This window comes from Canis aureus, chromosome 1 (assembly GCF_053574225.1).
Source record: "Canis aureus isolate CA01 chromosome 1, VMU_Caureus_v.1.0, whole genome shotgun sequence".
Lineage (NCBI taxonomy): Eukaryota > Metazoa > Chordata > Mammalia > Carnivora > Canidae > Canis > Canis aureus.
This window is the reverse complement of record NC_135611.1, coordinates 81,526,718-81,546,410: the sequence shown is the minus strand read 5'-3', so window position 1 is coordinate 81,546,410 and position 19,693 is coordinate 81,526,718. Positions and strand designations below refer to the sequence as shown.

At 37.4% G+C, this 19,693-nt stretch overlaps 1 protein-coding gene across 2 annotated transcripts in view; it reads right to left on the bottom strand.

Moving 5' to 3' along the window:
* LOC144318844 (guanine nucleotide-binding protein G(q) subunit alpha) overlaps positions 1-19,693 on the bottom strand; it is a 307,547-nt gene that overhangs the window by 66,442 nt on the left and 221,412 nt on the right. Inside the window, exons 4-6 of one of the 2 annotated variants that reach the window (XM_077906268.1) lie at positions 16,054-16,182; positions 13,272-13,401; positions 8,828-8,982 (exon numbers count right to left, since the gene is read on the bottom strand). In XM_077906268.1, coding sequence (XP_077762394.1) covers positions 8,902-8,982; positions 13,272-13,401; positions 16,054-16,182 — 340 coding nt within the window. In that variant the 3' untranslated portion in view covers positions 8,828-8,901. Of the gene's footprint in view, positions 1-8,827; positions 8,983-13,271; positions 13,402-16,053; positions 16,183-19,693 lie in introns of those variants that run through there. The other variant, XM_077906260.1, reaches the window with a different exon arrangement.

Below are 19,693 nucleotides of genomic sequence, written 5' to 3'. Positions count from 1 at the left end.
AAAGAAACACACTACCAAGCCACAAAAGACACAGATAAATCTTAAATGCATATCGCTAAGTTAAAGAAGCCAATCTGAAAAGGCTACAGTCTGTATGATTCCAACTCTATGACATTCTGGAAAAGGCAAAACTCTGGAGGCTGTAAAAAAATCAGTGGTTGCCAGAGCGTGGGAGGGAGGGATGGAGAGGGAGGAGGGATGAACAGGGGGAGCACAGGATTTCAGGATACAGTGAAACCATTCTGTATGATACCAGAATGGTGAATACATGTTGTTATGTATTTGTCAAAACCCGGAGAACATACAACAATCCATAGAAAGAGTGAACCTGAAGAAAACTATGGACTTTGAGTAATAATCATACCTCACTGTAAGGTTATCAATTGTAACAAATATATCAAATGTAACAAACAAATGTGACAAATCTGTAGGAGAGGCTATGGGTGTGTGGGGGAAGAGGGCTTATGGGAAATCTTCCACTCAATTTTGCTGTGAACCTGAAACTGTGCTAAAAAATAAAGTCTATATATTTTTAAATGAATTAGATAGTGGTGATATTCATGTAATTCTATGAATATACTAAAGCCCATCGAAGCCTAAATTTTTAAAAGGGTGAATTTGATGGTATATGATTTATATCTTAATAAGCTGTTAATAAAAAACCCTCAATTTAATCTTTTCTCCTTTCTACATGGATAGACCTTCTGTCACTACAGACACGGCTCCCGAAATACTCTTTTATTCCCAAGTTAGTAACAACCTGTTCAGCTCACTTCCTGCATGTACAGTCTGCCCAGTGCTGCCCTGGCTCTGGGGCTGCCACTGGCTCTCTGACTTCCTCCTGCTCAGTCCCCACCTCTTATGAAAACACAGCCTTTTCTGTGACTCACCAGACCAAAAGGCAGGATACTGGCACTTCCGGTCTGCTTCTTGCATAACTGCTTTATTTCAGCAAAGAGCACTCTGACTTAAAAAAAACACGTCCCCCCCCCCCCAAAAAAAAAACCCCCAACAAAAACCAACATCTTGATGACAAAAAGAACAATCCATCAGGAATATATACAAATCGCAAACCTAGAACAGACATGATCAGGAGATCTCAAAATATAAAAAATATTAGCATGGAATTAAAGAAGTAGACAAGTTTACAACCGAAGTGAGAGGTTTAAAAATGACTCTGTCAGTGAGAGGGGAAAAAAACACCCCACATGCGGCTTTTCAGATGGTTTTATTTTTTTCTCCCCCATAAAAGTCAGAGGACATTTTTTTCCTTCCTTTTTTTTTTTTTTCATTTTAGGGATTCATTGCTGTATACTTTTATGAGCCGACCAAGCTATGCAAATATTTTTATGACAAAAGACTGCCTGGGTAACTTGATATATATATATATACACACACACACACACACACACACGTGTATATATATATACACACATACATATACATATATACATTATATATAATACATTATATATAATACAATGTATATAATTTTTATTTTACAAATAGTATTTTTTATTATATTTATCTAAAAGAAACATATACCTTAAAAGTCTAATATATTTCCATTTTCTCCAATATTCCCAAAATACATACATGAAGGGATAATTTCTACCCAAGTGATGTTAAAAATCAAGGAAAAATCACCGGCTAGTGTTTTTATTTGTTTATAATGTTAAAATGCTGGTGTCAATATTAGTATTTTATTTCTTAGTGTAATTAGAATTGACAAAATAAAAAAGTGAAATTATGTAGGCACTATAATTCAAAACCAAAAAAACCTATAGCAAACAACATGTTTGATTGATTTGATTTCCAAAATATAAACACTATGCACTACAACTGGGGGCAAGGGTAAGATTCTTTAAGGAGGACATATAAAGGACAGAGTTTAAAACACCAATTAATTAGCCACATCAAAGGTATCATTTAAGGGGTTCCTGGGTGACTTAGTCGGTTAAGTGTCCAATTCTTGATTTTATCTCAGGTTGATCTCAGGGTAGTGAGATTGAGCCCTGGAGAGGGCTCTGCGCTCAGCATGGGGTCTGCCTGAGATTCTCCCTCTCCCTCTTCCCCTCGTACTGCCTGTGCACTCGCTCTCTCTAAAATAAATAAAATCTTTTTTTAAAGAAGGTATCATTTAAGGTGGTGAAAAAAGCAAGTTGTGGAGTGGCAGAAGTTATTTGCAATACAGATAACTGGTTTGTATCAAGAATATAAAAAGGCCTCTAAATTAGTGATTTTTTTTTTTTAAAGCAGGCTAACAGAAAACTGATATGGAATTAAAGAGGTCCTTCAAGAAGCGGATATCTAGTGGGAAAGAAATATACAAAGTATTCAATCTCATTGTAATCAGAGAAATGCAAATTCACACCAAAATGAGATGTCACTACCAACCCAATATAATGGCTGAAACTTAAAAAGCTGACCATATCTATGTTGGTCATAGATATAAAAGAAGAACACACATATACTGTGGGTGGAAATGTAAACTGTTTCTAAAGTTCAAACTGGCAGTGTAGTGGGTTGAATGGTGACCCCCAAAAAGGCATGTCCACACCCTATCCTCCAGAACTTGTGAATGTGGTCTTACTTGGAAAGAAGATCTTTATTGATGTAATTAAATTGAAGATCTTCAGATAAGATCCTCCCAGATTATTTGGGTGGGCCCTAATCCAACAAATGTCCTCCTAAGAGAGCACAGAAGAGAAGCCATGGACAGAGAGGAGAAGGCTAAGGGAAGACAGAGGAAGAGACCCGAGCAAGGCAACTACAAGGAATGCCAACAGAAGCTGAAAGATGAAGAAAAAAGGGAGATTCTCCTCAACAGCCTTCAGAGGCAGTATGGCCCTGTTGATACTCTGATTTCAGACTTTCAGCCTCTGGAACTATGAGAACAAATTTCTATTTTGTAACCCATCAAATCTGTGATTTGTTACAGCAGTCCTAGAAAATGAACACAGGCAGTATCCACAACAGAGGAACATATACATTCACTGTGAATTATCAATTCTATTCCTACCCGACAGAAAATCAGGCACATAGGAGTCAAAACATCATGAAAAGGATATCCATGGCAGCATTATCCACAACACTTGCAAAGAGAAAACCACTCAGAGTCCACCAACAATAGATTGGATAAATTGTGGCACATTCATTTGATTGAATAATATAAAGTAAGAAAAATGAAAAACTTCAGTGACACACAACATGAATATCTAACAAACACTATTTTGAACACAAGAACCTGACACAAAAGAATACATTTAATTTCATTTATATTAAATTCAAAATAGGCAAAACTATGGTGTTAGTAGTCAAAATGATAGTTACTCCTGGGGGAATAAGTAGGAAGTTGTGATTGAAAAGGAATACAAAGGAGCTCCTGGGGTACTAATAATGTCCATCTCACATGGTGGATGGTAATTACATGGATGTGTTAATTCTGCAATAATCCCTCAAACTGAACACTTGTCATTTATATGTTGTTCTGTATGTGCCTATGTGAGTAAAATATTACAAACAATAAAAAATGTAACCGTCAGTAACTAATCAAATAGACAAGAAATTAGTAAGGATTTAGAAGACTTGAATAACTCAGTAAGTTTGTTCGAATTGATGTAACATATAGAACCTTGTGCCCCAAAATATGAAATCACAATTTCAAGCACATGTGGAACATTTATGAAAACTGACCACATACAATGACATAAGCAGCGTTTTAAGTGACAAATGGTGAGCTATGCCATGTCCTGCTTATGGATGGTAAAATTCAATACCTCAAAGTTGAAAGACTAACCTCAAAGTTACCTATATAGTTATTAAAATTCCAGTCAGATTTGTTTTTGGGGTTATTTTTGGAATTTGGTGAGCAAAATTAAACTTTACAAGACAGTAAAGGACCAAGAGTAGCTAAGAAAATTCTGAAGAACTACAAGGTAGGTAGATTTGATGATCTCAATATTATGACAAAACTAGTGACTTGATAAGTTTTATATTGGTACAGTAGTACACAGATCAAATAGAAAACCCAGAGAAAGACCCACATATGTAGTAAAACTTGATACATGTCACATGTGTCATTAGTATCAGTGGGAAGGAGGACAGCCAGAAGAAATAACAAAATAAAAAATATACCTGCTTAAGGCCCTCAGAGAGTCGAAAAGTAGAGAAGTATTACCAGGGCAAGTTCTGGGGAAGGAAACGTCTAGAGAAGTGAGCCCAGTATTTGGGGTCTCTTCTCCCAGGGTTAGCTGCTGATTCTGGGGGCAGCAGCTGAGAGCCTGAGGGAATGCGGCTCTAGTGAACCACCATAGCTTTGCACCAGGAGTGAAGGTGTGTCCAAGGAAACAGGTGCATGCTGGGCCCAGAGCTCAGCTCTTTAGGCACCAGAAGAGCTAAAATAAAAAACAGTGACAAACAGCAGGAACTTTCAGACATCACTGGTAGGAGTGTACACTGGTACGTTCACTTTGGAAAATACTTTTGCCTTATCTACTAAAGTTGAAGATACGTATTCCTTATGTGTCTGTAATCCTACTCCTAGGTATATAGCCAATAGAAATGTGTACCTGTGTACATCGAGATATTTATATGAATATTCACAGAAACACTATTTGTAATATCCCCATACTGGAAACACATGAAAAGTCTAGAAAGAGTAGAACGGATAAAGAGATAGTGGCATTTTCATGCAATAAAATACTATATGCCAGTGAATGAATTATACATGAATAAATTATATAAAATGTTTATACCTTACAAGTATAATCTTGAGCAAAAGAAGCTAGACACCAAAGTTTAAAAAAAGTTCAAAAACACACCATTTGATTTCCTTTGTATAAAAGTTAAACACAAATAAAAACTATAGGGTTCAGGGATACATATTTAAGTGTTAAAACTAAATTACTCCCTTCAAGAAGAGTGGCACCTGCTTGGGGAAGGGCACTTCCCGGGCTTCTGTGGTCTTGGCAATTGGTTCTTGACTGGGGTGCTGGACACACAGATGCTTTGTGATAAATCAGTGTGCTATACATTTTGAATTTGTGTATTTTTCTTTACATGCATGTATATATTTCACAATTTAAAAGAAAAAAGGTAAAAGAAACCCCATCAGTAGAGATGGATGATGGATTTACTATTCAATAAATGGTATTGGATCAACTGAACAGATGTATAGCTAGAAAATATGAAATCTTTACTCTGTCATACTCAAAACTCAATTACAGGTATGTAGAAAAACTGTAATGGGGTGCCTTGGTGACTCAGTTCAGTTAAATGTCCAGCTTTTGATTTTGGTTCAGGTTATGATCTTAGGGCTGTGAGATGGAGCCCCACCTTGGGCTCTGTGCTGGGTGTGGAGCCTGCTTGGGATTCTCTCCCCTCCCTCTGCCTTTCCACTAACACCCCTGCTCTGCTTCGGTTCTCTCTCTCTCCCTCTCTGAAAAACAACAACTATGAAAGTAAGACCTTTAACTTTTAATAGAAAATAAGGGATATATCCTTCATATTATAGAGGAAGCAAAAATATTCCTAAAGAAAACACAATAATACAACCAATAAAGGAAACAAGTGAGCTGACTACATTAAGATTAAAGCCCTTCTGTGTAAGCAACAAAGCAAAAAGACAAACCATGCACTGAGAGCTAATTTTTTTATGTATAACTGGCAAACAATAATAAGTAGAATATGTTTAAAAGGTGTATGCATTGGGGCACCTGGGTGGCTCAGTGGTTGAACATCTGCCTTTGGCTCAGGGCATGATCCCGGAGTCCTGGATCAAGTCCCACATCGGGCTCCCCTCAGGGACCCTGCTTCTCCCTCTGCCAAGGTCTCTGCCTTTCTCTGTGTGTCTCATGAGTAAATAAATAAAATCTTAAAAAAAAAAGTGTATGCATCAATTAAAAAAGCACAACTCCATTGTGAGTTGGAGTGAAAACAGGAAGGTTGGAAAAGGTAATCTACCAGCTGAAAACCACCTCGCTGATTAAGAAACGTGTGAAACACAGTAGGGCATATTCACACAATGGAAATAGATGGTGGTCCAAATAAGTGAATTAAAGCCTTGTGTAGCAATATTAACAGAAAAAAATCTCAAGAATGATGCTGAATGAAAAACAAACCACTGCAAAATGAAATCAACTAAATATAATTTACAATCATGCATAATATTAAGCATCCAATATTACATATTGCTTAATGACATATACATATGTAGTAAAAAAAAAAAAGTGAAAAAAAACATGCACACTGCTAACTTGAAGCCAGTGATTTTTTTTTTTTTTTTTTTTTGAAGCCAGTGACTTTTGAGGAGAGAGAGAAATGAATCCAGGGTTAAGTAAGGTCTTTAACTGCATCTGTATCATTTTATTTCAGTGAAGATAAGTATTAAAAAAAATAAGTTCTCTAGAATTTTATGCTGTCTTGTATCCTTGAAATAGTTTCTAAAAACAAAATCCATTTCCTTGGCTCTTCTTGCTTTTGTTCTTACATCAAGCTGTGTGTTTAGACCACTTGGTACTGGTCCATGATAAGCTTTGAGGCTATGGCACCAATTTACACTGAGAGAAGCTTAAGAGACAGCCCTATGAATTCTAGTATTTGGTTTCCTGGAGGGATGTTATTGTGCAAGTAACCTATTCCCTCCTACGGCATCCCCTTGTGAAGATGCAGGAGTAGCTCAGAACCAAGAGAAGCTAACTTGTTTTTAAAATAACTGAATCTTCTAACAGGCCATGATTATCTTTTATTGGTTGCTAAGAGATGCCTATTATTTGTGAACTACTACTAGGATAGATACCTGGTCCTGTGATTGGGATTTTTTTTATTTTTTTTATTTTTATTTTTATTTATTTATGATAGTTACAGAGAGAGAGAGAGAGAGAGGCAGAGACACAGGCAGAGGGAGAAGCAGGCTCCATGCACCGGGAGCCCGATGTGGGATTCGATCCCGGGTCTCCAGGATCACGCCCTGGGCCAAAGGCAGGCGCCAAACCGCTGCGCCACCAGGGATCCCTGTGATTGGGATTTTAATGCTTAATCTCACCCTCCAATCCTTACTGTCCTTTCATCAGACTTTTCAGGTGATTTACTTGATCCTATCTCATATGCATATTTGTAGAAATATGTGGCTAATACACAGCCATCATGGGAAATTTTCAGAAATTTTATACAATTTATGGCTTCTACTCATCAAAGACACTATTAATAAATTGAAAGCTGCAAAGTAGATGTTTGCAATACATATGACAAAATACTCACATCCAAAGAATGTAAGGAACTCTTAAAAATTAGTGAGAAAAAGACAGATGATCCAGAAGAAAAATGGACAAGACGGCAAATGGCAGAGCTAAAATTCCAATCTGAAATCTTTATTTGAAAAAAAATATATTGTTTCAGTTATTATTTGTAACACTAACATTAGCAGCAAGGACAATCACTGTTTACACCCTGGTCATGACAGAAAATCTACCAAATTCTTTTCTTTTTCTGGGGCTGCAGCGGTGGGGTAGGGTTAACAACCTTCCCTGTAATAATTATATATGTATGTAATTCTAGAAATCAGATTATATTAAATATACTCTGTGGCAATCTGTTTTTCTTATATAATTCACCTTACAAAGATTATTGCATAGGGTCCCTGGGTGGCTCAGCTGGTTAAGCATCGGCTTAACCTGATTTCGGCTCAGGTCATGATCTCAGGGTCATGAAGTCAAGCCCTGTGCTGGGTGAGCAGCCAGCCTCTTTAAGATTCTCTCTCTCTGTCCCTCCCCATTCAATCTCTCTCTCTTAAAAGAGAAAAAAGATTACTGCATAGATTATACCAATATGGGTTCAATGTAGTCTTTGAAGAATTTCTAATATACAGGTACACAGACAGTGTCCACGTATGCCTGCTTCCCCGTACTCTTAGTAGCACCAAGTACAGGTCCCTGGTTCTAATTCATAAATGGTGATCAGAAAACTTCTTCTTAGCTTCCTTCAAGCCATCTGAGCAGAGATGTTGAGGAATATCATAATGAGGAAGCAGAAAGCCTGAAGGATGAAAGCAGAAGGGACAGGTGGCTAAAACTGAACAAAGGAATGAAGAAATGGGAAAGAGAGTTAAAAATACAAAAGAGTGGGATGGCCATTAATCCGAGCCCAGTATGCCAAAGGCTGAGGAGCAAGATGAAGTTTATGGTTTCATGATTTAAGATCAATATGGTATACGAGAGCTAAGCCAACTGAGAATGGATGTCATGAGCTCAACTCTGGCTTCTAATGACTTCTGTGTTTCCTATAGATCTTCCCTCTGTGGTCCGAATTCTTTTCTCAATTTTTAGTCATTTCCCCACCAACACTGAATTTTATATGAAGAAAATTCCCAAAACTCACTTGGAGTTTTTAGAGCAGAAAAAAGTACAGGTTTCACACTTTTAAAGAAAATGTTCAGACTTTGGTGGTAGCCAAATAACTTTAAAATGGATTCATTTTAAAACCCAGTAAAGGGGCAGCCCGGGTGGCTCAGTGCTTTAGTGCCTCCTTCAGCCCAGGGTGTGATTTTGGAGACCTGGGATGGAGTCCCGCGTCAGGCTCCCTGAATGGAGCCTGCTTCTCCCTCTGCCTGTGTCTCTGCCTCTCTCTCTCTCTCTCTCTGTCTCTCATGAATAAAGACAATATTTTTTTTAAATAAAAAATAAATAAAAATTAAAAAAATAAAACCCAGTAAAGGAGAAATATTTTAAGGAAGTGCATTATTTTAGACCATTTGTTTTAAGAGAGTTCAAACTCCAAAGAGCAACACAAGAACTCTGAACTACCAGTAAAAGATCTCTGGCTGGTCTACTGTCATCTAAGAATACAATAAGGACATGGAGGCAGATGAATGTATTTCAATGCCGTCTTGCAGGGGCAGGATCGTCATTTTACTTCCATGGTCTTGGACATGTTAATAGTTCTTTTTGCTTTTCCTTTGAAGTTGTCTCTTACTTCTGGAAGACACTGTGAAGGAGGGGAAAGGAAATTGGTCTACAGGGGTCTGGGTTCAGACTCTGGGCAATCATGATCATGAGATTTAATCTCTCCATTCTTGTATCTTTATTGCTAGACTGCAACACCAACAAACCTGATCTTCTCACCTCATAAGGATGACCCTGGGTGAGATGCAGATGAGTGATGGTTTAAAAAAGTTTTGAACAGGTATAAAGTACTAGGTATTATAAATGTCTGTTCTATTCTATTCTGTCCTATTCTAGTCTATTCATGCCACTCCAAGAATCAGTTTTGAGAATAAATGTTATGGAAAGCAATAAACAATAAACATAGGGACGCCTGGGTGGCTCAGTGGTTGAGTATCTGCCTTCCACTCAGGATGTGATTCCCCAGGTCCTGGGATTGAGTCCCCGCATTGGGTTCCCTGCAGAGAGGCTGCTTCTCCCTCTGCCTGTGTCTCTGTCTCTGTCTCTCTGTGTCTCTCATGAATAAACAAATAAAATCTTTTTAAAAAACCACACACATGGGACGCCTGGATGGCTCAGCGGTTGAGTGTCTGTCTTCGGCTCAGGTCCAGATCCCGGGGTCCGGGATTGGGTCCTGCATCAGGCTCCGTGCAGATAGCCTGCTTCTCCCTCTGCCTATGTCTCTGCCTCTCTCTCTGTGTCTCTAATGAACAAATAAATAAAATCTTAAACATACACACTAGACATAAATTGGGGAATCTATCTTGGTTCAAAGCAACATTTAGGGTATGGAAACTCTCTTGATATTTTATTAAAATGTAAAACAGAACAGGCTGTGACCATTTCAAAAGGATTAGAAGTATACATTCAAAAAGGAAGTGAAGGAGAAAAGGCTAAGTCTGAGATTCTATAGAACAGAGTCTGTAAGATAGCTCGTGTCAAGGTCTAAGAAATTACTGTTGTGTTTGTGCTCAGATATTCATGTTAACAGAAAATCAGAAAAATCAAGACTAAAAGGTCGAGTGTGAATACATGTTGATAAGCTTAAATGTGTTTGGGGATGCCTCAATGTGTGCTCTGGCTTTCACGGGCACTCAAGTAATATATGCATGAAACGATTACAGTAGAACAGTTGGCTCCGTGCTAATGTGTTATCTTAGGGAAAATAAGACCTCAAAGGGAAGGCGCAAATCAACACGACTCTAAGATCCTCCTCAGTCTCACCCACTGTTTGATGATACATGTCCCTCTCTGGAGAAAAAAAAAAAAAAATTCATTCCCAAACCCTAGGAACACCGAGAATTTAGAAAGACAAAAGCAGATCTACATAAAAAGAACTTGAAGATTAATGCAAAAAGTGTTAGAAATATGAAAAGTCAAAGCAATAATCCAAAGTACTTCAGCTGCTTTTGCCTGTGACCTGCAGCACGTTTTCCAGAGTTTTTTGGGACGCTGGGGACACTGTCAATACCCATTTCCAGGTGTTTCTCACAAATATATATCAAGGGAGGCATCACAATGTCTGCTTTGGATTAAAGTGATGACCACCAGATTTCAAAACCAAGAACAAAAGGTTTTAAGAGTTTATTTCAGTTTTGTTTCACCAAAAGCAGAAAGTTTGGGGGAAGTAGAATTCTGTAGTTCTGAATTTCTTTAATGATTTAAGGAAGTGGAGAGGCAATGGCATTTTCATACATTAGTTCACGTGGAGAAAAAAAGAATGTAACTACCACCTGACATTAAAAAATACTTTTGACAATGTTCCCTAATTAGCAACAGTGATGGCTGTGGCCAACACGGATGAAGTAATTAATGAGCAGCCTTGTTCTTATTATGCTTAAGATCATCGGCAATATGACCAATAGGCTTGACTGCAGGTCTGAGAAAAGAATACCATAAAATGACTTTTTTCTCATAGGATTACAAGGCAGACTTTAAAAAATGTTCACAGATAATCCAGGAGTCCTAATGAAAAAGACAACAGATACCTTAGTTTATAGCATAATGTATCACCAAGGAATCAGTGAAACTGGCAAAATATTTTTTATTTTTATTTTTTTAAGATTTTATTTATTTATTCATGAGAGACACACAGAGAGCAGCAGAGGCTTAGGCAGAGGGAAAAGCAGGCTCCTGCCTGATGCAGAACTTGATCCCGGGATCATGACCTGAGCTGAAGGCAGGTCACCACTGAGCCATCCAGGTGTCCCCAAAATATTTTTTAGATGCACATAATGCACATTGAATGGCAAGTTACTGTGGAGACTTTAGTTATGATACTAATCATCAAAATAATATATGCATGAATTATAAATTACTCTAATTAATATAAAATAACATACTTTTAACAAAAACCAGATATCCATGAACAATGTTGAGTAAAAAGTAGGATCAATAATCTGTGATGTCCAGATAACTGAAGGACTGCATTTATGTGGTAGAATTAGATGATGAGCTACCTAAGGAACTGATTTTCTTTCCTGCTTTTGAAAATGTTAAAGCGGTACTGATGAGCATTAAATCACTATATATATATGTCTTTATAGATATAATGTATTTGCCTTGTATAAAATGTGTATCGATAAACACTTCCCTTTTTCTAGCTATAATGTAAACAGTGACATAAGAAATAAAACTATGTGTTCTTCTGATAAAGGTCTTAAAATTTATTTTACTGGACAGCAAACTAGAGAGATCATGACCTATATAATAAGGGACTTCCTCTCCCCATACTCTATTCTAACAAAAGGATATATATCACTCTTATGAGGTCCTTCTGGGCAAAGTTAATTTTATGTTTCATTTTTGTATCTCTTTAGATACTCTGGTACCTAGCACATGGTAGACAAGCCCTCAAAACATTTTCTATCTTGACTCAATTTTCAAAGATATTAGAAGTGTTATCTTATTCTGTTCCCCAGATAGCCATTATATTCAAAATACTGATCCAAGCATGACAGAACAACAAATGAACATAGGGATAGAGACATACATATAGACAGATTATAGCTAAAATTCTGATGGTAATTGCTTAACTTAAAATTTGGTAACTGACCGTCATCTATTTTAGCTTGCTTACCAGGCACTTTGCATTATAGCTACAGAGAGCAAATGGCTTAAAAAACATTCTTACAAAGTTCTTTGATTCAAAAGCCCATATACTTGCACCCCTGGAAAGATTCTGAAATGCACAATAGGTAGGTACCTGAGCTCTAAGTAGGATACTGGTTCCCAAACTCTTTATCAACTTTGCATACAAAAGAAATGCTAAAAAGGGTTGGATATGTATTAGGATAGAGATATTAATACTTGCAGAAAAATAAAATATTTAAAAGGACCAGAAACCAGAATTCTTCTATATCGAAAAATGTATAGTATTAAAAGTGTATTTTAATATGCCAGATTATATTTTAATTAGCTATTGGAGATAGCTCATTTCCTTCTTTTCTTTTTTTTCTATCCTATTAGAAGGATATTTAAGACTTACTACTGGCATGTCTGTCTGCAATTTTTGCCTCTAACAGGTCATCAGGCATCTTTTTCATTTCCCCAACAGACGTGCGCTGAACTCCAGCTCAAAGCGAGTTTTCTATGCCCCTGTATTATCCTCCATAGTCAACTCTGACTCATCATCAAGACTTTATCATCCTCAAAATCCATATTTATACCTGTTAGGTTTTCATGTAATGGGGAGAAGATGACAATACCAAACCGGTTCTCCACACAGGCACATCAAACATATTTCTTCCAATCACTCACTGTTTAGTAGAGACAAAATTATGCCACAGCCTATAGAATTCGGTAAAAGCAGAACAGCCACGTCACCAAGACACTTCTTGGCTCCATAATGAACTGATCTAGAGCCCAGCTGCAAAGTCACTCACATTTGCCAAGAGAGGTTTTGAGTACTCTTTGGGACCCACCCAATGAGTACACAAACAATGATTTAAACAAAATGAAAACAAAACAAAACAGGCTGACTCACTCCAATACTCCCAGCTCCGTCCTGTAGGAAGAGGGCTAGAAAATGACGTGAGGGTTAGCCTATATGATTTTCATTTTCAGAGCGTCTACACAGCATGAGGAGTAGAACACAGGGTCGAATTAGACCCGAACACACGGACTGGCTCATACATCTGTCAAAAGAATCTATGGTTCTGATTATACCATGTGCTACCACAGGGTTATTTTTATTATTAAAAAAAAAAAAAAACAACTCAGTCGTCAAAAAGCAGTGTGATCAGTTTACCCCATGTTCCATGCTCTACATCCCCTTATTTATTTGTATCAGATATTGAAATGATAATGTATTGCCTGTCCGAGAGCACTCACCTCATTGTCCGACTCCACGAGAACTTGATCATATTCACTAAGCGCTACTAGAAACATGATAGAGGTGACATTTTCAAAGCAGTGTATCCATTTTCTTCTCTCTGACCTCTGGCCCCCTACATCGACCATTCTGCAAGGTTAACAATATTCATATTAATAGCATATAAAGAAAAAAAGGTCAATATAAACACAGCTTTATTTACATACTTAGGAAAAACATTGTCTAAAGAGAATGATCAAGTCAACTCAATTAAGACTTACTAAACATCTACTAATTTTCTGTTACCTAACAATCCCAAGTCAAGACATTCTGGATAATAAATGATGGTGGTTATAAGAAAACTATTTGATTTGTATGAAAATAATACCTCTGTAAAAAATCCTGTACCAAGTCAAGCAAAATGGTGTTTCACTTAATCATGAGCAGAAGAGTCAAAAATCAACTCTGTTTTATTCATGGTAAGCTCTAATGGCAAGTACTGACTTCAGTTTCTTTTTCTATAAAATGAGAATGAAAATCCTTGTGTGTTTCTCAAGGACGCTAGAAAAGACTTCACATACATTTAAGAGATTCAAGATGCTATGTGTTTCAACATGGCATGCAATGCTTCAACAAAATGCAAATACAACTCCACTGATACTTTATCCACAGAGTATTTTGACTTGTTTTCTCCTTCCAATACTGGCAATAATTTGGGACAGGTCCAGTTATGTGGAGTAACATGGTGCCATTGGCCTTATGCACAAATAAACTTGCTAACCTGCTTCAAGTGAAGCAGATAAGACATTAAGATGCTGCAAAAAGCCATTATTTGAACTCTTTCAAGGATTTTTTTTTTTTTTAACCTATCAATGATGTGCTGAGTTACTTGTTAGGAACTAACACTGACATCAATTAATTGGAGTTTAATGTTTATATGAAAATATCAAGCAATACATGGCACCCAAGCCAAGTTTCCTCAAATTGTTCAATCCATATCTTGACTAAAATGTGCACAGTGTTTGCAGGATAAAACAATTCCAGAGAATGAAAGTTTTAGGTACAAAAGTCTGAGAGTAGGACTCTGAGCATTTGTTGAAAACTGAAGTTATGTCTGGTCTTTTCCTGCTTTGACACATTAAGTGTAAACCAAGAAATCATCTAGTGGCTACTTCTAAAAGTTCTCGAAGGCACAGAAGAGATATTTAAGGGGCAAAATAATGGATTCAGGGAGACCTATGAGCTATGGACATCAAACTAGAATTTTTAAGTCTTCAGAAATATTAAATTCTAGCTCTTCCCTCATGCCAAGTGAACACTACTCATTTATATGAAATCCTCATTCTATAAAACCCTGTCACATTGAGCCCATAAGATGCTTTTTGATGATGGCGAGAAATTATTATCCTTAGTCAATACCTCTACTGTAGTGGCAAAAAAAAAAAAAAAAAAAAAAGTTCTTTACAGCTAGTGAACAAAATGTAGTAAAAACAAGATATAAGAATAACCTTGTTTCAGAATTCACTATTAATTATAAAACAGTGAAGAGATGAAAATCTCTGTGAAATGCTCTGTGTCTTCTGAAAATACTCTGTAGTGCAGTTATATGAGGTAGGAAATTTGGGTGTTCCAAATTGAAGATCTCTAAATGCTGTGAGCTCAACCAAAGCTTAAGTCATCCATCATGCTGGAGCTACAAGGAACCTTGGTGATTATTGAATACAACCATTTTAGAGATGGGGGAAAATGAGGTTCAGAAATATTTCTAAAATGCCACTTGCTTTACAGATATGTCTATAAAAGTGGCATATGGCAGCCAGACCTGACTACAGGGGCAGAAACTGATTAGAATAAAACCCATAGTGCTTTGTCAGGGAATGATGGAGGGCTGGCTCATCTGAGCCACTGTAGCAGAGTTACCCAGTGGGAGTCACATAACTCCTAATTCATGTTCTTATAGTAAATGTAGTTGTCCTCAATGGTATAGGTTCCCCCAAAGAACTCAACTCTCTATACTCCAAGATATTCAAATGGCTTCACTTCTCAAAACACAATGTGGTTCATATTCTAACTAAAAGTGTAACTGATGGTATAATAAGATATTAAATGAAAACTCATTAGTATTACATCTTTTTTTCTTCTGAAAAAAATTAGAATGCTTCTGCTGAAGTATTACTCAGAGAGAATAGCAGCAAAGCTTTTCATTTTTTTTTCTATACAAATTTAGAGTAGGCCCATCAATCCATTTTCAAAATTATGTATTTTGAAAAATCTCAAGCAAGTTATTTCAGGAATATAAAACATCCCATATTTTTATTGCTACTGAAGGATTCTCCATTGGTACCAGCAGATTTGGTGGAAACAACATGAAAGCTCCAGACAACATACAGTTTCTATTATTAGTAGAGTCACAAAGTCATTCATATATCTTAGACAAATCTAAAAAATATATGCATTGACTTCACAATTAAAACATGACTCAAAAAATAGTCAGAACCAGTTCTCAAAGAATAATCTTCAGAACCAATGTTTAAGTGACTGATTTTGTTCAACCACTAGCAAACTTAAGATTTCATTGATTTCTTGGTGATTGAATTTGCAATGAGAAACCTGCCCATACATCCTTCCTCTGCTTCCTCTTTCTGAAGCATATTATTTCATTTGTGTATCTAATGATAATAATTGGTCCAAAGGTGATATTATTCTAAAGTCTACACATGATTTCAGTATTTCTAGGGTTTCCCAAATGCACTATGCAAGGCACAGGAGCTGGGAGGTGAGTTTCATGTACTCAGTTACTACCTGAAAATGACACTTTGTAAGTCAAAGGGGTATTCGATGATCCCTGTGGTGGGGACTCGAACTCTAAGCACATCTTGTTGCGTAGGCAGGTAGGCGGGGTCAGCAACGCGGTCCAAGTCATTAAGATAGCTAGAGGAGGGAAGACACAATAAGAAGGTTAGGACACCATCATGCCAAATCTGGCCTATGGAAATGGAAGGGCAAAAATAAATTGTAAAAGAGAGGTGGAGAAGAGGAAGGAAAACATCAGAAAAGAATAGAGAAACCTAGAAAGTTGAAAGACAAAGCCAACCTTCCATCTGCCACAGCAAGGTAACCCATCTATGGGTTATCTGGTTCATAAGCTTTCTTGTTTCTTCTCTATCATTTAGAACCCATACAAAAAGTAGGGGGCGAGGAGAAAAGAAATGAAATGAGTCTTCTACTTTCTGCTTGTTTAGCAGGTCTGATGGGTAAAGCAGGAGTTTAAAGCAAACGGTTTTTGAATTACTTATATAAATTTTATTTGTATATTTGTATAAATAAACAGGTAACAAAGTTACACATAAGGTCAGAATACTTTTTTTTGTTTTTCCTTTTTGCAGAGTATCAGAGCCTTCTTCTGGAATGTATTTCCTTATTCCCCTAAGAGAGGGCAGCAGCATACCATGTCCTAAATTCTGTCCAAAGCGAAGTCATTTGTGATTAATGGGAAGCCACTACATTTGAGATTTCTGGATACTGAATTAACAATGTCTAGAGTCAGATATTTCCAGTGTTTAGAGTCACCACACCTAAACTATATAAATTTATCGGCTTATATGATACTTTTCTATTCTACTAAAAAATGCTTTTCATTTTGAAATGATTTTAGACTTACAAGAAGTAGCACAAATATTACAGAGAATTTCCCTGTACCTTGCTCCCAGCTTCCCCCATAGTAAGACCTATGTACTGACAATGCACATATTATCAAAACCAGGAAATTGACATTGATCCAATACTATTTTTTTTTTAAATTTTTATTTATTTATGATAGTCACACAGAGAGAGAGAGAGAGGCAGAGACATAGGCAGAGGGAGAAGCAGGCTCCATGCACCGGGAGCCCGATGTGGGATTCGATCCCGGGTCTCCAGGATCGCGCCCTGGGCCAAAGGCAGGCGCCAAACCGCTGCGCCACCCAGGGATCCCTGATCCAATACTATTAACGACAATCTATTTAGATTTCATTAGTTCTTACAGACACACACATATACAAACTTTTTAGGGGTGTATAGTTCTGGGAAATTTTATCACATGTAGAGATTCATACAATTCCCACCACAATCAGGATACAGAATTGTTCTGCTACCACAAAAGATGTGTCCTGTGTACTGCCTCGCCTAAGCCTAACCTCTGGCAACCACACATATGTTCTTCAACAGAGTCATTTTGTTATTTCAAAAACATTATATTCCAGTTACTTTTCATTCTCTCAAATTGCAAAAAATATTTTGCAACTCTGAGAATGATGTGATTTGATATAATTAACAAACAGGAGAAAAGGAGTTTCTGCACAGCATCCTAATGACTTCAAAGGCCTGCTACGCTCCCCTTGGCCCTGAAGAGGATGGGGCACAGATACAGTTTCAAAACATACAACTACAAAGCGTATACGCAAAGTAACTAACATGCAAATAAGACTTAAAAGGCGGTCCCATTAATAGAAATGGAAGGTATTAGAATGTCAACACCTTTATGCCTACAAATAAGACAGTGAGTTCTGAGGCACGTAACAGAAAATGCCTGGTGCAGAGCAAGTGGTAATTCAGCAAGTGCACAATTACTCAGTTGATGTGTATTTGTGCACTTAGGAGAAGGGTTCTGTCTTACCCAGCCTTAGAATTGCCTCAGTATCTAAAAGAGTGCCTGGCAGACAATATTTAAGGAATATTGGTTGGATGGATAGATGGATTTCCTATGCTGGTATTTAGTCTTAGCATTATTAAATACTTTGTTACTAGAGGTGTCTCCACATTAATTATATTATGAAATTTGAAAATTTGAAACTGGGTGCTGACAAGAAATAGTGCATTATTGTTAGAGAAGATTCATGGATTATAAAATAGCAGAGCTAAGTGACTTTCACAAAGACATAAAATTACTGCCTTTTTGGAGGTATATCAATTCTTTGAGACAAAAAAAGGATCATCTCACAAATTCCTAATGCAAAGTAGTGAATTAATTAGTATTCTACTGGCCTCATCCCAAACACATCAATGATTCTCTAGCTGGCAATCAGCACTTTACTGACTGATAGGAACCAGCCTGATATCTTTAATTATTATAAAAAATGGCTAGAGGATGAATACAAGGAGGCTGGGAAAACACTGGTGTGGGAGGCAGGAGGAAAAGTAGGTTGGATCCAAAATTTTAGTCAGTACCTTGGCATGGTCTTGGAGGTATCTGATGTGGTTAAAGAGCCCAAGTCCTGGGAGTTGGTTTGTATCTCTCTACAGAGAAACCAGCTCATCACACTCTAAGTGTGAAATCAAATGGCTACTCTGTAGACATCAAGTTTTATCAACTCCTTGATTTGAAAAACTTGAATGTACATTTTGAAACCCATGGGACCACCACTTACTTAACTACTATATATAAAAGTCAATTCAGAGGAATCAGAGAAGTTCTAACTTACGCTGACAAGCTGGCTCAGAAATATGGTGCCCAATAAACCATTTCTACTCACTTAATACAATTCACAGAGGCCAAAGAGAGGGCAGCTAATTCTTGTACACCAGGTGCTGCCGTGTTCCTGTGCTAAAGAAAAATCGTGGCTTTCTGTTTGCCGAAGGTGAACTAAACAGACTACTCATTGCCACTCCCCTTTTTTTTTTATTTTTATTTATTTATGATAGTCACACACAGAGAGAGAGAGAGAGAGAGAGAGAGGCAGAGACATAGGCAGAGGGAGAAGCAGGCTCCATGCACCGGGAGCCCGACGTGGGATTCGATCCTGGGTCTCCTGGATCGTGCCCTGGGCCAAAGGCAGGCGCTAAACCACTGTGCCACCCAGGGATCCCGCCACTCCACTTTCAAATACGAATGTGTATTTGCATTGAGAATTTCAAGAATCATCACACGAAGTGTGAAATTATAACACTGTACCCTATGGGACTGATTCTGTGACCAAAAAGCCACTTACTGTGGCTTACTGACTTCTCTAAAAATATTATCCATGGTATCTGTCCACCAGCCAAGGGCACTACTGAAATACTAGCTGAATATCTACAGCGTTCATACTTACAAGTATATTCTTCCTTCTTCATCTTTCTTTCACTCTTTTTCCATGTCAGTACGGTTCACAGAAAGTAACAACAGCTTCATCACAACAAACTTACACTGACCACTTACTTGTCATGCTCTGCTCTGATCTGTCCACTGCCCGGGTAATGACAAATTTCATAGCAAGGAAATGACTATTACAGATGTTCCATGCACTTCTGATCAAATGAACTACAGTTCTTTTTTTTTTTTTTTAAGATTTTATTTATTCATGAGAGAGACACAGAGAGAGGCAGAGACATAGGCAGAGGGAGAAGCAGGCTCCCTGTGGGGAACACAATGTGGGACTCAATTCCAGGACCCGGGATCACCCCCCAAGCCGAAGGCCACTAAGTC